Source organism: Balaenoptera borealis (genome assembly GCF_965194805.1).
Source record: "Balaenoptera borealis genome assembly, chromosome: 8".
Taxonomy (NCBI): Eukaryota; Metazoa; Chordata; class Mammalia; order Artiodactyla; family Balaenopteridae; genus Balaenoptera; species Balaenoptera borealis.
In genome coordinates, this window is record NC_138865.1 from 83,796,736 (window position 1) to 83,817,039 (window position 20,304).

At 44.7% G+C, this 20,304-nt stretch overlaps 1 protein-coding gene across 5 annotated transcripts in view; it reads right to left on the bottom strand.

The window, feature by feature from the left end:
- The window catches only part of LOC309633068 (transducin-like enhancer protein 1), an 87,618-nt gene that overhangs the window by 17,593 nt on the left and 49,721 nt on the right, over positions 1-20,304 (bottom strand). For 4 of the 5 annotated variants that reach the window (XM_082401431.1, XM_082401433.1, XM_082401430.1 and 1 more), the window contains exons 9-14: positions 13,242-13,358; positions 9,476-9,529; positions 8,839-8,991; positions 7,298-7,442; positions 6,073-6,263; positions 4,524-4,600 (exon numbers count right to left, since the gene is read on the bottom strand). In XM_082401431.1, coding sequence (XP_082257557.1) covers positions 4,524-4,600; positions 6,073-6,263; positions 7,298-7,442; positions 8,839-8,991; positions 9,476-9,529; positions 13,242-13,358 — 737 coding nt within the window. The remainder of the gene's footprint in view (positions 1-4,523; positions 4,601-6,072; positions 6,264-7,297; positions 7,443-8,838; positions 8,992-9,475; positions 9,530-13,241; positions 13,359-20,304) is intronic. The other variant, XM_082401432.1, reaches the window with a different exon arrangement.

Here is a 20,304-nt window from a genome sequence, read left to right on the forward strand (position 1 = left end):
TAGTGAGAAGGCAAGCTGCTCCAGGTAGAAGGAGGAGGGCTCTTCTCTTCATGGAACAGAGGGTTATCCCATTTGATCGGAGCACAAGATGCAAAGAACACAGCACACAAGGCCGGAAAAAAAGGCTGGGGTGATACTACCAGAGGGCTACATCAGGAGTTTATATGCACCTTTTGAAGATATCTGAGCAAGAAACAGACAAGATCAGATAAATATTTCATTAAGGGAAAAACTCACCTATGATCTTAGTGAGGATTTTAACAAGTAAGAAGACTGGGTAAAAATGGGAATTAAACAAGGAAGTACCAAAGGCTAAAGTTTGGGTCCAGATGTTAGATAGAATAGGGACAATGCTGGGAGATTGGGATTGACACATATACTCTAATATGTATAAAACAGATGACTAATAAGAACCTGCTGTATAAAAAAAATAAAGTTCAAGAGAAATGAAAAAAAAAAAGAAGAAAAATAGGGACAATGCCTTTAACAAAAAGAAGTTAGGAGAAGTTAGAAGTGGGAGAGAGAAAAAATGTCCAGGTTGGTTGGGAAACCCTACTGAGATCTTAGATCACTCTGACACCAAAACAAGTACAGAACCATGGCGATGTCATCTTGCTCTAGGCCACTTTGATAAAAACAACGGAAGGAAGCAGGGCGTTTTGCATATGCTGGTTCCTCCACCTGGAGTCTTATGCCCTTCCCCTACACAATTACTGCAGCTCTGAAAACACTTTCTGAGAATCCTCCCCTGACCCTCCAGATGGGATCAGCCCTTCACAGAATTTCACAAAAACAGTACTCCTCTGTCACAGCTCTTATCTCAATTATAATTACACATTTATTTTTGTGATTACTTGATTAATGCCACCTCTCCATCACTAGGCTGTGAGCTCCCAATAGGGTCCTCTATGCCTAGTCGGCAGATTTTGATGAAATCTGTAGAAGAGAGGACAGGAGGGAGGTGACTGACCAGACTGTAGTAGGCAGATGGTGTGGGAACCTGAAGTCACATCCCATAACGCAGGGCTGCAGCAATGGACATACTCAGACAGAAGAGACCCTTCATGGAGAAACGGTGGTCTCCGGATATCTGCAGAGCTGCCTGCCCTGAGGAGGCTGTATCAGCAGCACACTGTGTGGTCTCAGGGAGTGGGAAAGAACAGGATAGACGGGTGAAAGTTCCAGGGAGACAGATCTCAACTCAAGGGCTGGAAGAGTTTTCACACAGCCAGGGGAAACGAGTCGCCATCACTAGAGGCGCTGGGTCAGAGATGCGCAGCCACTCGGTGAGGCCACTAGAACCACAGACGGGCATTCACGCTAGACGCACTTTCAAGGTCCCTCCCGTCCCAACTGCACTCTCCCGGCTGTACCACTCTTCGAGGGCATTCATCCAGCTGCCCGTGAACCCTCAAGCTCCCTCTCTGTGCTGGGAGCCCACTGTCCCTCTACCGGCAACAGCCCACCCTCCTGGCCCCCTCTGCCGGGGGGCCTTATCCCTCCTGCACCAGCTTCAGCTTCCCGCATATCCACTCTGCCTCAAGGAAGGCCTTCCCTTCCTAACTCTGGCCACTCTCTACCTGTCTGCCTATCACCCACCGCTCTGCCTTCACAGCACTCAGCACTTGTCGCAAACTTAACTCAAGCATCTACTGTTCCTTTACCGTTCCCCCCACATCAGTAGGCTCCCCCCAAAGCCGGAAAGACGAACGTTCTCTTTCCTGGAGCACGCCAGGCGCCTAACACACCATTCTCCAACAAACATCCACGAAGAGCCTCCATCTGTCCTTCCCAAATATTATTTCGACTGGTGTTTCTCAGAGGATGACTCTTGCAAACCCTTTACCACCTTGTTCACTCTACCCTGGACATGACGGTTTCTCACCATTCCTCTTACAAGCCTTGCACGGACGCTGCCCAGTGTGGTCGGCTGACATTCACCGTTGCCCCCGGCGAGGTGCTCACTCCTCAAGGCTAAGTGTCGAGAAACTTTTACACAGCAACTCAGAGTCAGTTCACCACTGCTGGATCTTGTAATAAAAAACTGGGACTTGTATTCTGTATCTTTTTTTTCCCCCCCTATCCATCTGTTATTTGTCTGTTCTAAGAGTCTCAATCTTTGTCATATTGGGAAAAAACTGGTCTGCCATCATAGCCAGTTTGAGAAGACCGCCTCAGGCAGTATTATTTTACTAAACAATGAGAACAGTACGTCCTCTCATACTAATTAATGGATTAATATGGGGACTAAGACCGTGTACATAGCCCAGGTCCCAGACAATGTGCAAGTTCATCTCTCCCTCTGATACCAATTTACTCAATCTTCCTCCCATAAATATGGCTCACCTTAAACTTGAAAGAGAATCCAAAAAAATCTTTTAACTGTTTTAGAAAGCAGTGACCCCTCTGATCCACAGCCCAGTGCCCGTTCTGACCAAGGGGAAAAAAGCACCGTCATACCTGAGTCTCACAACTTTGCCTCTCTGCCCACTGTCGTGGTCCTAGCTTACGCAACTGTGAACACAAAGAAATCCAAGGTTCTCACAAGTCAAGGACGTGACTATTTTGGCTCTAGTAAGCATGACACCAGTACTGTCATCCACTGAAGGTGTAAACTTTGTGTCTAATTGCACACACAATTGTTAGGAACTGGGTCTAAGTTAACCCTCCCCCACACACCAGCCTTGAGGACGAGCTCTGCCGCTCTCAGCTCTGCTCACCCCACGTCCTCTGCCTCATATTTCACATTGTGGGGGGGGTGGTCTTGGCAGCTGGAAACTCCCCCACAGCTCTTGACTCCTGAAACTGGCTTTCCCTAATGGTTCGCTGAACTTGGCCTTAGTTGCCTATTATTTCCCTGAAGAATCATCAGTTACTATTAATTATTGCATCTTGGCTCAACATTAACTGTTTGCCCGTTTTCTTCTTTATTTTTTGGCCACACCTCGCGGCATTTGGGATCTTAGTTCTCCGACCAGGGATCGAAACTGTGCCCCCCCCCCCCCCCCCCGCTGCATTGGAAGCATGGAATCTTAACACTAGGACTGCTAGGGAAGTCCCCATTTGCCCTTTATCCACTCACCAGACAGTAGGACACACAACAGCTAGCTACACTGCCAGCAAAACCACAGGTAAGAAATACCCATAAGTGCCCTGGGGCATTCCAGGCTGGACACGGGGGGGCATTCCCAAGAAAACACAACACAGTAGTTCACAAGTATTCAATCAGAAAAGATCTAGCAGCTAAGAAAGTATATGCAATGCTGCCCCACTTCCCAGTCCTGCTCTTCCCTGGGACTAGATGTCGCCATAAATTCCTAACATTGCTACTAGTTCCTAGTATAAACCAAAGCTTCATTTCATCATGAGTCAAATTACCATGAAATAGATACTATAACGCAGGAAAACAGGAGCAATGGGAATCTGCTTTCTAAAAGCAGATGACGGGGTAAGGAATTCCATCTTTCCTCATGCTATTGGTTTGTCTGATGCAAGGCTGCAATAAAAACTACAGAAGGATGACCAGGTAGTTGAACGGACCACTCAAAATAATGCAATATGCAACAGATGCATAAGAAATAGCTGAAAGCAACCACTCGAAGGTAGAAGGTATAACCAAAAAAAAAAAAAAACCTGAAGGCCTGTGACATGTACCTCTATTTGGAAAAATCAGTGAGTTGGAACTGGCTTTCTGCCATCTTCTATCCTAGGGGAAGAGAGTATTTGCTGAGAAGTAAGACAGACTCTCACATTTCAGGTTTGTTTTGTACAAAAATTGAGAACTTTAGGAATTCTTTGAAATCACGTTTCTAATTACCAATATTATGGAAAACAGGTGATTTTAAGTGACCCTGGAAGAATAACCAACAGGGCTTTTTAAATTCTGAATGCTCTTTTGCCCTTTAACCTACATCTCCTGCTTCCCCACCAAAGCCACGTTGCACTTTATAATCTCTCAGAGGAAGGCACCCAGCAAAACTTTACTTGGGGTTCCTGGGGAGGGGGGGGTCAACCCCCGATGTTGGCATCCAACAGAACTTACCTTTCAAGGAACTCCCGTTTTGACCAAAATAAGGAAAAGGTGGCACTGAGCCGGGTAAAGAAACAGCACGTTTCACATTTCTGAGATTTCAAGTTTGTGACAGCTTATTGCCCACAACACAGTCCTGTGGAAAATCTCCAGCAGCTACCCCCTAACCAAATGGCAACGCAGAGCAGCTTTCTGAGGAAGGGTCAAGCAAGGAGGACCAACCACCCCTGGTTCTCGCCTCCCTCCTCGTCCCTGTCCCCAACAGCTTCTCTCCAGAAATAACTAAATGCATGACATCATCCACAGTGAGAAGACAGAGGCGTGACACCTACCAGGTGCCTATTTATAGCAAGTGTTAACACTCCTCAGGAAAAGACACTAGAAATCTCCTTGGAAACGCCCAAGCCTGTGCTCCCTTTGGAATTCGAGTCTGCTGATACCCATGACTAAGTAACCGCCTTTACAATAAAACCGAAGAGTTAGAGGTACTTACGGCTTCCCCCCGGGGATTCCTGCCAGGTTTGGAGGGATCGTAGGTACACGCATGTGAGGGGGAGGATCAAACCCAACCTGGAAACAGAATAAGGCATCGCAGACTCAGTTTATGCAGGGTAGGCACTTTGTGACACCTCTAAAGACTTCACTAGAAACGCAGAAATCCCCAAAGCAACAGAAACAGAAACAGGGACATGTGCTAGCATTTCTCAAAAGAACGATGATAATGCAAAAAAATAATATAGCCGCCTCTAAATACCACAAGACACTCTTTTTTGGGAAGCAGGAAGGTGTGTGATTGATCCGTGCATCATCGAGAACCAGCTTCCCACGGTAAATACGCCCTGTGGACTTAGGATGTTCTATCTGTCCAAACAAGTACAAAGAGCAATACGCTGAGTCAGGACAACCTGACTATCAACTTCGGCACTATCGACGTGTTAGGTCAGACAGTTCTTGGTTGGGGGCCGGCCTGGGAATGGCAGGATAATTGGCAGCATCCGTGGCCTCTACCCTCTCAGTGCCAATAACATCCCCCAGTTCTAATAAACAAAAGTGTCTCCAGATATAACCAAATGTCCCTGGAGGGCAAAATCACCCCGTTTCATACCACTGGTCTAAGTCATTGCTTAGAAATTCACGCATGGACGCTCTATTTTGTGCACCTTAACGAAGAAGGTACCTAGTCCCTCAGCTGCCCCCTTTGCTTTAAATTATCTCGCCCTCCACTGCACAGCCTTTCCTAGTAGTACAACGTAAGGGAAAAAACGATGAACTTTACTATCACCCCAAGTTATTGGAGGTAATGAAGAAGGGAGAGGAGAGAAATGCACGTGACATATTTCAAACAGCCAACAGAAATGATTTAGGGACTTTCAGTTGCTATGAGTTACAATCTAGTCCCTTTTCCTGATGCAGTCAAGGACTACACAGTCAATTTTCCCCTTCACATGCAGTTCTGTCTCTTCCTGGTCAAACACGAGGCCGTTTACACAGTGGGAGAAGGCAGGACAAGAAGGAGAACCTGCCCCATGGTTTCAGCCCCTTTGTGTTTCTCCCTGTTGAGCTGAGATCACTTCTTACACCTAAGTCACGCTATTGGGTTTAAAGAATAATATAAGCATGGAATGAGAAAATTACAGCTCCTCAAATATTTTTTCTTAAGAATTAAAGAGGAAAAAAAAAAAAAAAAAAACTTCAAGAAACGAATGAAAAGGCTTCTGTGAGCTACTTGAGTCATTTCATCGCCTTCCAAAAAAAAAAAAATCTACTTTGGTGGGAGAAAACCAGATGTCCCCTGAACCGCTGAAGTAGCTCCTAAACACTGCCTTTTTTCATCCACAAAAACAGTAAAACAAAAAGCGTTTGGCCTTAACTTAATGAAGCGGCATGTCGATGAAGGCGGACAAGAGGGAGGCGGGTGCAGCGAGGACACTGGGTCTTTGTCTGCAGGCGTGGGGACTGCAGGCCGCCGGCCACTCCTCGGGTCCTGCCCGCCCGCCCGCGCCCACCCACGGCTGCCTGCCTGCCGTCCCCGCCATCCCTACCATCGGGGAGCGCCCATAGGCCACCACGGCGGCCGCAGCCGCGGCCGCGCTCATCTGCGGCGACATGTTGTGGAGGCTGGCGTAGGCGGCGCTGGGACTGGTCAGCTCGCCGTTCATGCCCGCGTGGGGCACCATCCCGAAAGGCGCAGGGTACGGACCCGGCACCGCCAGGGGCGTCCTCAGGCCGGCCGCTGCAAGGAAGCACAAGCTGCACGTGACTCACCTGGCCGCTCAGGTCCAGCCTGACCATCAGTTCCAGGGTCCTCTTCAGTGCCCTTCATTATAGGGAAGGAGGAGAGAAGGCTGGGGGGAGCAGAGGGGTACCAACTCCAAATCCTACACAGGGTCCCTTCTTCCCTGGAGCTGAATTCATCTCCAGGAAAGAATGGACCCCAGGGGAAGAACTGCCCACACATTTCCTCCTTGGTCGGTACACTGGGCAACACTGGGCAACACTGGGCAACACTGGGAACCAGGGAGATTAAGCGGCATTATTGTACCCAATTCACAGAAGGCTAACCAAGGCACAGGCACCACCTGTTGAAGGTTTTCTTGATAAAATCCAAGATTTCTCCTTCAGCCCAAACTTTCCATTACCTGCTACCAATTCCAAATGAAAACCTGATCCTGGATTTATGTAAACCAGAGCACGGGTTTAGCGGGAGTATTCTGGGGCCTCTCTTCCTCTGGGCCCAGAGTGTTACATTTTTCCTTTGCCAGGGAGGAAGATAAAGTTAAAAGTTATGAGTTTATTCAGGGGCTGGAGTCCCAGTGAAACCCTCCCAATTTCTCCTGAAGGAGAGACCGTGATTCCCGAGGGATATACCGGCAGAACACCAGCCAACTAAAGCAAGCAAGAAGCACACTTGGGCCAGTCAGACAGGCTGTCTCAGTCAATATTAGCAAACTCAGACACACAATGATAGTTTGGTAAGGAGCTTACATGCGGAATAATTATCAGAAACTTTATTGAAGTCCCTGGGATTTGGATTATTTGGAAATAAAAGAAAAGCCAAATGTAAACAGTCAGAGACTGAACAGGGTGCAGCTGCTGAAACCCAAGGACAAACATCTGTTTCTTATCATGGCTTTTCAGAGATAGGAAGGAGGGAGGGGGGCAGAAAGTCTATCTCATATTCACGAGGAAACTGCATGAGAGCTGAACTGACGAATCAGGTTGGGAAAGGGAAAAACAAAACACAGTCCACAAGAGGCAATGCCCTACCCGCTTGGTTAACGAGGGGGTCCATGGCTGGAGGCTTGCCGAGGCCTGGACGTAGTCCTGGAGTGGCGCTGGTGCCCGGCGTTGGCATGTCACTCCGAGGTGTCGGTGTGCTGGATTTCAGAACAGGCGTGCTGGCTTTTTCATGCTGGTATCATTAAACAAATTAAATGAGTATTATTTTTAATCCAAGCCATATTACACAATTTATCACAACAGCAGCTGGGACACTGGGCACCTTCTAGCTACTCCTTCAGCCAATTTTCATAAATCCACACAATGTTGACAGCATTAACTTGTGAGGGAGAAATGTTGACCTTTCCTCTTCCTGCCAGAATTAAAACTCTAGCTAGAGACACAGAACATGATCACACTCCTTCCTCCGCAGATTTTATTTTAAAAAGTATTTTTTCATCAGGCTTGTGGACTTTGGATCTCGGCCAAGTTAGAATGATGACCACCCAGAGGAAAGTTCCCGGTCACTCAGAAGCGAATGCCCCGGTCATCGAGAATATCAGAGGGAGGACTCCCTTTCTACCCTTGCCTCTTAATGGCAGTGGGATTGAGACTAACAGTGAGAGACAGCGGAGCCATCAATTTGATGAGAAGCAAACTAGCATCTCACAGGCAAAAGCCCTAGACCTAGTCCTATCATTTTGAGAGATGTGCCTAAAAAAATAACTCTTTGGCATTCAGCAGCTGCACCCATTTGCCTATGTAACCAGAGTGGACCCGCTAGTGCAGGGGCCTTCAGGAGTCAAGATAGTAACAGGGTCACAGGGCATCTTCTTCTGCATCTTAACCCTTCACGTCCTTTTAATCATAGTCTGAGAAGCACTCTGGGGTAGCAAAGAACTTGGGCTAGAGAGACCCCGGCTCCCTCTGGCCTTGGATCTGACGAGCTGTGTAAACTTGGCAAATTCCTCCAGCTTCCCTCCCCATCAGTGAAATGGGATAATGCCTTGAGGGACTATGTAGGATTAACTGCAGGGTTGTTATGGTGCAGTTATGGCGAGTGAAGAGATGAGATACTCCACGATGTCTGTTGAATGACTGGAAGCATGAATGGGCCTGATGTACCCGCATCCCTCCCCGAGTTCCAGGCTTCCCCTGGTGCCGCCCTGAGTACATCACCATCTGCCCAGCAACCCAATCACAACATGGCCCAACAGGATGGGTCAGTCTAAAACCAGGGGAAGTACACCACTTAAGAAAATGAGGACTTCTTAGGACCTAAGGCATTTGAACCGTTTGCCAACTAGGAAGTTTCAGAGAGCCTATGCCAGGAACATAGCCCCCAAGTAAGAAGGCAATGGGCATGGAAGCTTGCTATCTCTCTCTAATCATGGCCCAAAATAGACGCCCCAGAGGGCAAAAGTAATCACCACGGGGACAGAAAGCAGAACGATGAGCTTCACTTTTAAACCCTTAAAAATGTAACTCTCAATTAGTAAAAACCCCACATTTCAAATACTTTAGGGAACCTCTGGTTCCCCGAGAAAACTAAACTGCTAAATAGGCAAGTGACAGTTCTTATGACCTACCAAGCTCATTTCTTTGGATTTCAAAGAAGTGGAACTTCCCGAGGAGGCGGTGGATGCCGGGCTGCTGGAGGCGTCTTTCTTTAGCAGACGGTTTTTGTCGATCCCATTTTCCCTGGGTGAGTGGGCGGGGCTTGCTCGTGGAGACGAGGGGTCCTCAACAAGCACAAGCAAAGGGCTCGTGATTTCACTTATAATGGACGGATCTTTCCACACCAATTCGCCAAATTAAAGGAGAGCCCTGAAAGTCCTTTAGATTTGGGGGATTTGAGGGTGTGCACCTAATACTGCTATTACAATGAATAGGAAGGTGTTTGCGAGGGTACCCATGAAGACACCATAAAGAAACAAATCTAGAAACAATCATATCTTCCCTCATGCTCAAATACTTTGCCCAGAGGGCACGGGACAGAAAGGAGCACCAGACACCAACTTAGGAACCCAAAATGGTTAGGGAAACAGATTTTCTTTTTTTAAAGGAAACAAAAGTTTGTGTCGGTTTTAGACACTTATTGTTCCATCCATGAACAACCATTAAATCCTTAATGCGTAAAGTTGCAAAAGACCAAAATATGGTGGTTCCACTTCCTTTCTCTCACAAGTCACTCTGAAAATAAAGTTTGATAAAGAGAATGGTTACCTCATTAGACACATCCACAACTAAGTTGTCATCACTTTTGTCACCATCGCTGTCCTGAAAAAAAAAAATTTAATGCCATTTACTAAAGGGTTTGAGGCTCAATTAAATATCTGTAGTTCTTGGTAGCAGAAAGACTAGCAAATGACCTGGGCTCCCTTCCAGAATGCCAGTCCTGGTAATTAATACCACCGTCTCCCCTTCGCATCTGAACTGGGGAGGTGCAAAGACCCAGGCAGGAAACTCCGCTGCAGCAGCACACCAGCTATACAATCACAACGTGTACACAACAGGTGATGGCAAGCCATAAAACTTGGCGCACAGTAAGGGCTCAATAAATGTTTGTAGCAGCTGAATCTCTCTTATAATCGGAAATCTGCATATCCTTATCTCAGAGATCTTTCCCCACTGGATTTCAAATTAAGAACACAATTTCACGTCATTGCTTTTTTGTGTATCACCTTGAAGGCTGCCAACAATTCTAGTGTTCATGGACAATTCATAATTATAAAGACAAACTTAGGGGCTTCCCTGGTGGCGCAGTGGTTGAGAACCTGCCTGCCGATGCAGGGGACACGGGTTCGAGCCCTGGTCTGGGAAGATCCCACATGCCGCGAAGCAACTAGGCCCGTGAGCCACAACCACTGAGCCTGCGCGTCTGGAGCCTGTGCTCCACAACAAGAGAGGCCGCGACAGTGAGAGGCCCGTGCACCGCGATGAAGAGTGGCGCCCACTCGCCGCAACTGGAGAAAGCCCTCACACAGAAACGAAGACCCAACACAGCCAAAAATAAAAAAAAAAAAAATTAAAAAGACAAACTTGAACCCTGTTCCCATGGGGTCACTAGTTACTACAAAAAATTAAATAAAGGAAACAAAAAACTACAAACAACAAAGCTAGCTACTGGCTGGAATAATGTACCAAGATCTAACCTCATGATAAGAATAAAGCTCTTTAGCAATCAGCTTGGAATATTCTTGAGATGGAAGGAAGATAGGATGGCAGTATCTGGAGGGCCCTGGCATCCTATGTTAGGGATTTTAATGTCTTGACATGAAGCCATAATATTGGCTAATCAGAGGAAACTCCAAGGTTGCATGCACTGAGTTTGAAAAAGCTTCAGAAAAGCTGTTCAATTTAACGTGATCACTCCTAAATCAAATTCAGGGCAGACTGAAGAAGTCTACTTTCTTAGCCAAAAGGCCTTATATGTCTTTTAGTGCAGAGTAATACAATGGACATACGGAAAAATAGGTTATCGCAATGGGTCCTATTCTCAAAAAGCAGCAGGCCCCTGGTTTATGATCTACACAATTCTTTTACTGATGTCACTGTCAAATAAGAATACACAAATAATGTTTGAGACATATTAGTACAAGTGCAGGTGTCACCCATTAGCTTTTTGTGGCCCCCAAGTCCAGCTAGAAAGGTACCCTCAACTCTAAATTCATGTCTTAAATGTTTTATCTAGCCATACCTAAAGCATTAAGTGTGGGAGACCCAATTTACTTTCTTCAATAATGTGTTACTAGATATACTTTTAGTCATTATTATAAAGGCACCATGCAATTCACTAGCAATAACAAAAAATTACAACCAATGAGGAAGCCTGGGTAATTAAAAATAACAGGCTATTGAAAGAAATATTTTCATGCAATAAAAGAAAAAATTAATACTAAAGAAAATTTACTTTCTCTTAGTAAAGCCCACAGAAAAGCACAAATGTTGTCGGGTGTTAAGAAACCCAGGGTGCGGGAATTCCCTGGTGGTCCAGTGGTTAGGACTCCGCACTTCCACTGCAGGGGGCATGGATTTGATCCCTGGTTGGGGAACTAAGATCCCGCATGCCACATGGTGTGGCCAAAAAACAAAACAAAACAAAAAGAAACCAAAAAAAAACAAAAAGAAAGAAACCCAGAGTGGTGGTGACTAAATATAAGCCAAAGGGGATTCCCTTTAGGAAAAAAAAAAACAGTATAAAAATAGTTAATGTACAGACCAAACTGGCAAAAGGTAGCAAATAACTAATTTATTATAATAGAACTGTGCAGTGAGTCCTTAAGTAGTCTGAAATTTAAATCTTAGCTTTGTACTAGACCCTTCTGCAAATATAAACCTTCACAGTACAGTATACACCTGTCATCAGACTTCTAAGGTCTGAGTCCTTTGCCCCAGGTTCTCCAACGTCATCTCAATACATCACCCTCAACTACCTACACGACTAGACATAACCTAGTACAAACAGGTTACAAAAAAGTCATGCAGAGCTACGGATTCTAGATCCCTCACTACTAAATAACTTACCTACAGAGCAACTCGGAATTCTATCATTGGCAAATTTGCAAATTTCTGTATGTCGTGGACTTTCTTGACTAGCTTATTAACAGTTGATGCCATATATAGAAGTACTTGTGTGGGATACTGGCTCTGGGCAAAAGATAAGGGGCAAATATGTGCTAAAAAGGCTTGGGCTGTGGTGGGGAGATCAACAACTTGGGTTCTTGGGATGTTATTATGGTACAAAGTATGGACCAATTTGAGGACCTCTGGCAAAATATCCAACCCTAGGCTCTCGCTTTGGGAATCCTAACATGGTGATGAAGAGCATGGATCCTGGAGTCAGACTGTCTCCAGGCTGTGCCGCTAATTCTGACCTTGGGCAAATCACCTAAAAGCTCTGTGCTTCACTTCCCTTATCAACGAAATGGAGGGATGGTACAAAACTCACAGGGTTGTTTTGAGAGTGAAATGAAACGAGCCACGGAGAAGCACACAGTACCTGACGCTAACTTGAGATGTTGCCCAAGCAATGTTACGCACAGTTAGCCATCGGCTTGCGCAGCCAGCAGGAGCCAGAGGTGTCGCGTGGAAACCTCCCCACGGCCTGCACAACAGCCAGCCAGAGGCAGACACTTCTTCCTCCAGGGGCAGCGGGGAGTGGCCTAATTTGAATTCTCACACTGTTCCTGAGAATGTGTGCATCCTGAAACAGACACTCGGGGACACACAAGGAAACTACAAGGCATCTGTCAGCTGCAATGTTTATGACCCCGAGACCAGAACCAATGGCCATTTGGCTTGGTTTGCTCTCCTCGTGAATGTGGTTTTAGCTAGATCAAAGTCAAGAGTCCTCACATCCAGTCGTGTGATCTCATCTGTAGGGTTTGAACGACATACCCCCAATGTTTCTTCTGGGTTTTTTTTACCATGGACTTTTATCACTACACTGCTCGCTGTGGAAGAGGACGAACTCTGCCTTAAGACCTAATACGAGCCTGAATGTATTACCGGAATGGCATCCAAAAAGGTAGTTGGTGACACCGAATTCTTGCCCTTGTTATTTTAGCAGGACAGGCTACCAAATTTGCAAGGTCTAAGACAAAATGAAAATGCAGGCCCTAGCCTCAAAATTGAGAATTTGAAGAAGGTGGAGAGCGGAGCATGAAACCAATGGTGAGGCAGGGCCCCTGCAAGACCAGGGCCAGTGCAGCTGCACAGGCTGCACACCATGAAGCCGGCCCTACATTTCTGTATTCCCTCTCATGAGCAACTATAGCAGAAAGCCTACAATTGAATACTGAGCCTGGCAGATGCATAATTTACAACTCAAGATGGAAATAATATCCTACAATGTAAGAATCTATCCTCTTGATACTATTATTTTAAGGGATGTGAAATTGTCACTAAGATCTTAGAATCCTTTGTATACTCACTTAGAAGCTGAGCAAGGAAGCAAACCAATATTATTTCAAGTCCTTTATTTACTTACATAGTGGCTGGAGTCCTTATCGTCCACCTTTCTTTTTTTGATGTCATTGGAAAACTCGGGTCCATTTCTACGTTTATCTGTGCCTCTTAGACTGTCTGGGACCAAGAGGGAGTTACTCTGCAAGACAAAAAAAATTAATCAAAGATTTCTTCCCAGGTCTCCCTGTACACATGAAAACCCCACCTGGATGTGATAGCTGGTTTAGAAAGGTGATGCCTACATGGCCTTTCGTTCCATTTAATTCGTCTCATCTGAAGACTTTGATGGCAAACATTTATAGAGATTTAAGCACTTAAAAGGGAGACCCTGACTATGCACTCAAGCCATCCAAAGCCTGGTGGACCCTTCAGGCCCTGCTCACTTAAAATGTTCTTCTGTTCTGTTTGCTGTTAGAGAAATGGGAGCCTGCTGTTTATATGTGGATGTGTTTTTATTCTTTCCCACTGAGACTCCCTGGTCAGGAATAAGAATGGCCTATGAGCAAAACCTGAGATCACTCTATTAGATATATTCTGTGACTGTAAGAGTCAATGTGTGCCTCTCTAAAAAGACACAAAGAGAACGGGTGGGATTAACAGCATGGTTTCCTAAAAGGCAAATCACATTTTCCACAGTAACAATGAAGGAACTCTTTTGAGTTCTTTTAATTTATTGTTGAAAATAAGATTTGGTGTTCCTTGCCAAGAGCACTGAAATTTAAGACCCAAAGCAGGAATTCCAGCCAGTGAATCTTCAACAGCAAGGCCAGCTCCCACACACAAAAGCAGGAACAAGGACTAATCTTTTCCACAAACCACACAGGATACTTTCATTCACATGTGCTGAGTATGAACTGTTGACCCAAAGAAAACAGGCATTTTAGATATTTGAGGGTCACATGACACGATCTGACATCCCTTCAATTCCCATCTCCCCTCGGGGCTAAAGCATCAGAACATGTTACAATGAGTTCTTTTAAGTGCGGGATTAGCATACGCAAGGGGGCAATTTGTTCAGTGATGTGTTACTGCCTTGAACAATGCTGAATGGGCTGTGCAAAAACTTTCTTTCTCAAAGCCCGGATAACCCCAATTTCTGAAAGATGTTGAAGAACTAAGTCGGGGAGTCCAGGGCCAACAAACAGTAATGTTACCTTTCTCTGCCACAATATAAAATAGAAGGGGCCTGGGGAAACCTTTAAGTTAATTTTGCACCTCTAATGCAATAGTACGTACCATGAGCAAATCTTTAATGGTCCATTTTTAGAGGCCACGGATGGGTCTTCGTTCCTAACCAGCCCAAGGAAATCAGCCAGGTGGCTGGCTCTCAAAACTCCCCCGTGAAAACCGTGAACCCCACCATGGGAACGTTCTCAGCTCAACCACACACAGGAGGAAATCAAAAGTGGGAACCCGAAGGCATTCTGAAGCCTCTCTGCCCACTTCAGAGGCTGCCTCTGAAGCAGCTGAGCTTTCATTCACGACCGTTCAAGCTCCACAAATGCCAGGAGGCTTACATAAAAGCAGGGGGGAGGGACCAATGCAATTCAATATAGAGAAGCTCAGAATAATGTCTTGAGCTCAGTGTGGGGCTGAAAGGTGAGCTGGCTGGATCCCTGAACTAATTACATTGGTAAATGTCTGCTAAAAACTAACCCCTCTGACCCAGACCCACAGCCTGACAGGTCGCAGGAGACTTAACAAAACTGCAAAGTGCTTACATGCTGGGGAGGGGAGAAGCAGCTTGAGCTCATGTGGAAAAAGTGTCCATACACACCCGTCTGTGTTCTAGATTATGTCAGCCCCGAAGTCTCCTCCTCCAGACTCAGACCAGATACATTAAGGGCAAGCCTGTATCATACTCAACTTGACATCTACCCACTTGCCCAGCAGAATGGAGCACAGAGTTGGTGTCCGCTCACAATTTAAAAGTTAGTCTCTTTCCCCAGGGTCCCCTGTGTAGCCCTCCTGCTGTAATTAGCACTGGGCATCCAAACCACTCAGCCATCCAAAGACAGCTTTTTAATAATCTGATTTTTTGAATGTCAAGTGGTACCGGGAACACAAAAGTAAACGACACGCCTATTAGGAACAATGCAACTTCTGCTAGAAACAATAACATTTCTCTGGCTAGACCTGTAAGCCTGTCAAGCTTTGAGGCTTCTGCGTCTCCATATCAGAAGTTAAATTCCCCTGTGAGCAGCTTAAGTGAGGCCTATAATCTGAATGCCTTTTGCGAAGCTCTGAAAGTTCTTCTAAATTTAGATGGGGCTGGTAATTAGCACCCTTGCTTATCTGAAAATTGGCTCCATTCAGATGGAAGATTGAGACAAGTTACAGAACAAAATGTCTCATCATACCTTTGATGCTGTAAAACTGATTCAAAACAAGGCAGCGTATATATGTCCATGACACTCTCTCACCCTGTCACATCTCACCCCTCCCCCTCCCCATATCCTCAAGTCCATTCTCTAGTAGGTCTGTGTCTTTATTCCCGTCTTGCCACTAGGTTCTTCACGGCCTTTTTTTTTCCCCCTTAGATTCCATATATATGTGTTAGCATACTGTATTTGTTTTTCTCTTTCTGACTTACTTCACTCTGTATGACAGACTCTAACTCCATCCACCTCATTACAAATACCTCCATTTCATGTCTTTTTATGGCTGAGTAATATTCCATTGTATATATGTGCCACATCTTCTTTATCCATTCATCCGATGATGGACATATATACACTACCAAATGTAAAATAGATAGCTAGTGGGAAGCAGCCGCATAGCACAGGGAGATCAGCTCGGTGCTTTGTGACCACCTAGAGGGGTGGGATAGGGAGGGTGGGAGGGAGGGAGATGCAAGAGGGAAGAGATATGGGAACATATGTATATGTATAACTGATTCACTTTGTTATAAAGCAGAAACTAACACACCATTGTAAAGCAATTATACTTCAATAAAGATGTTTAAAAAAACAAAAAAACAAACAAACAAAAAAAACAAGGCAGCGAAGAGTATGGGCTGCAGAGGCCTGGGAGAGCCACAGTCCAGAGCCAGGGGGTGCCTGGCTCACGCCGCAGCCCCACCAAAGACGAACCACTTTCTTTTACCCTTGTTCCCATGAAACTTGCTTGCTGTGTGTAATTGTCCCGGACATCCTCCAGCCCTGACACTGCTCTCATTGTTGTTCTGGACTTAAGCAAATAGTTCCAGCCTAATGGACTTCATTTGCTGTTGGCAACAAAAACAGTCTTGCTTAACTACTGCCTAGGTGACCCTAATCCTCATGGTTACCTCACTTGCTCCCCAGAAACCCAAAAGTGACTACATGGGTAGTACTGGACGTCTCCTAATGCCATTAAGTCTTCTTCCCTCATGCTGCGTTTTGTTCTCACGTACTGTCTTATGTTCCTCAGGGCTCAGAAGTGGAATACAGTCATCTTGATGGTTGTTCTGAGCCACTTTACACATATTTTAAGAATGAAGAGATTCTACTGGGTACTGACTGAATATCCTTTGGATCCTTCAAAATTTAAGGCTTTACCTTGATTTGTTAGATTTGAATGAGGAGAAGACAGACTCACATTTAACATTAAAATTTAATATTTAATCAACATTTAAGAAGAGCCTGTTTGTAAAAGAATAAAACTGAGGTTGCTTCGCTTTAAGTTACTGAAAAAGTCATGCATTCTAAACACTGAAGATAATTAGGACCAAACTTCTCAAGACGCCAAAGCAACCTTAACACATATTCATCCTCTTCATCCTCCGCAATTTATCTAGAAGATGTTCAGAGGGGGAGGCGATTTGCCTAAAGTCAAGAAGCACTAGCCGTTAAGTCAACTTGCCTGTGCTCCCAGAAGAAGTGATTTTTAAACTCGGTTTATATACATCAAATACCTGTACCCAAATACTTGACCCCCAAATACTTCTCACTTAAAAGTCACATTGGCTCTTTAACCTATTGAGCTTAATATTCTAATGTGACATAATAATGCCTACTGCATGCTATCTCTGATACCCCCCACCTCCTAATCGCAGACACACCTTGATTTACTTGGTTATATGCCCACCATAACAAAATTGTGAACATTTAAAAAAAAAAAAGAACATTTTACGGCCTACTTTTAAATGACCTGAAAACAGTCCCAAGTTCCTGGTTTTCCAATCATGAATCCTACCATTTACAACCCAAGATGCACACTAAAGAAGACCCCAGCAGAGAGCAACAAAGCAGGTCAGGTACTCACAGCACTGGCTTCATGTCACATCGACCACCAAGAATAGTGGTTCCACAGACCTATTTGCTGCTGCAGCCTTCTCTTCCCAGAGTCCATATCTTGAAAGATATGTATCGACCAAACAGCATTCATCAAGTAAAATTGCCCTTTCAAATTTTTATTTGCCAGAGTTTTTTAATCAACATGAGAATTAGTGTTACCACACTGACTGATATACTCTAATTCTAGCCAAGAAACTTGATGTTTTATTTCACCTTGCAGCTGGTAAAATTTAATCATCTGCCAGACTTTTTCAAATACTGTAATTATTGGGCAGACTCCTTCTACAAATGTTCTGAGAACTGGGATTTCCAGACTGTATGTAAGTTTTCCTTTGTTTAAAAATTTTCTTAAGAACCAAACAAAATCATCTTATTTACCTTATGTCTTCTACAAGAACTCAAAGTAGAAGTTTTATACAGCCCATGGGGGATATTACAAATCTGAGCATATCAAGATCTAAAAACCCATTATGTTTTCAAAACAAGCTAAAATTTGAAAACCATGATGATTTTCCGCACCTAACAAGTTGCGTACCTTGACGGGAATAGAGCCAAGTAAAACGATAAAGGGAGAGGCAGACCAGACAAGTCTCTGAAGAAAACAAGTTCCCTCTGAAATGTTCAGTACCAGAGACAGAGTGTCTAAAAGACCTGTTAGCCCAACCGGCATGCTTTTCTCTCCATCTATATATAGAGACTACACATGAAATGACTTGATGAGGTGTAAGAACAGAGAAAACGTTATGAACCACAAGAAGGGACCCATCCCTCCTAAAATCTGAAATATCTGAGAACCTAAAACCTCAGTGGGCAACTGCACTGACAACAGACGAATTGTTCACTGTGGTTACCCTGTGCTTCCTGAGGGTCACTTCCTGCACTAACAGTGATGCGATGGTTAAGAACAGGTACAAGAGTGAGCAGAAAAGCTGCTCAGAAGAGAAAAGAAAAAGTAGGAGGTCTTCCAATATTACAACTGGTGTGCACTCCTTGAGTGGTCAGATCCAGAGCACCATTTCCCAAACAGGTGAACCATGTTTTATAAAAACACACACGAGAACCGTTCCCTGCTGAGTGGGCGCATGTTAACTAGAGAGTTGGTGGCATGTGAACCCAGTGGGTAGAAGTGGACAGTGTATTCTCTTAAAGTAAAAATAAACATGCAAACACCCAAGTATTGAATCATACCTTCATATAAGAACTTACCATGTAAGTAGAAGAGTCTTTTGAACTTCAAAAAGCATTCAGTCGAATCAGAAGAAAATGTCAAGAGTTGGACTCTGTACCACCTTTATTCTGACCATTCTAGACAATTATGTTTCTATTTCATGCTCTGAACACTCACCCCCTCAAGACCAAGGTAGAGAGACTCAGCTGCTTTAATATGAATAAAAAATAGTCTTTAAAGTCTTGTTCCAAGAATTTTACTTTTCTTTGGCAATTTAACAGGAATGGTTGTTCATGTATACAGAGGCATCTTGGAAGGTAAACTCCAGAATATATAAAAGAAAGCATGTTTACATTGTCAGTGTGGCCAAAACCCTTTATAAGAGTATTCATGTATCCTTCATCTATCCTGAGACCTCAAAGCAATTCTTCTGCCAACCAAGTCTGAACCTTGAAGCCACCAGCAGCAAATGTGAAAGGAAAACCCGTTCATGGAGACAGCAAAAGCAAGACAGGTTTCCCTAATGTGAAAATAATGCACATTATTCCAATGGATTTCTTTAGCTGCCATGCTAATTCCCCTTGGGAAAGGTGTCCTCCTCACAGGAAAAGTGTCTGTGTCAGAGGTACAGATTGGAAACTCATGACACCTCATTTATCCTCAGTTACACTAAGGCAGCGGGAACCTAATTTGCTAGCACACTCTACACTGACAATTAACTTCTCGGTGAACATTAAAACAATTAGGTGACGACGCACCCCATCACATCTGTGTGCCTTCTCATCCACACCTGGTACCAATTAAGCCATCACCCTGTGTGGTACTTCGTGCCGCAGTCCAGTTGGTCATTCACGTATTCTGTGTGACAAATGCATTTTTAACCTATAAAATTAATGGATCCCCACTTGTCAACAGTGAAGAGTGGAAGCAAGTGGAGACATGTGGAAATGTGGAAATCACATCTTGGAAGACTGGCTGTGAAGCAGGCCTAAAGGGTGCATGTCTATTTTTCATATTGTTTAAAGGCAAAGTATGTGAAAAAAACAAAAAAACAGGGTGTTCTTGCACCTCGATCTAAGAACTTGGTACTGTCAGACGCAGATGGGCGACTCAGGATAAAACGGAGCCACCGACATACACACCCAGTGAATATCTGGGCTGGAAGAAGTACTACACCACAAAACGCCTTCGGCATCACTCGCTTACATCCACGGCTTGCCCTTCCACCCTCCTCCAGGTAAAACAAAATAAAACCAATAAAAACTCTGGAGCTCACCACAAATATAACTGTTTAAAAATAAGCTTTAAATGACCTCGTAACACCTTCATTCCCCTAATCAGGACCGTGGTCACAGCAAAAATCAAATTTGTATTTCAAACCTTTTCTAGAAGCATGTTTTCGAAGTGCTCTTCCTTCTCCAGCCCCTGATGAGATGCTTCTACTGCAAGAAAAGGTCCTGAAACTAGAAAGCACTGGGTCAGGACTTGACTGTGGTATCTGGATATCTGACGGCACTTAACCCATCTCTCCTCATCAGAAAGACCGAGACACAAAGTTTATCGCTTACTGGGTCCTAGAGGGAATACTGAAAATGACGATCAGGCCAAAAGGAAAATAACAGTTTACAAAATCTGCTCCA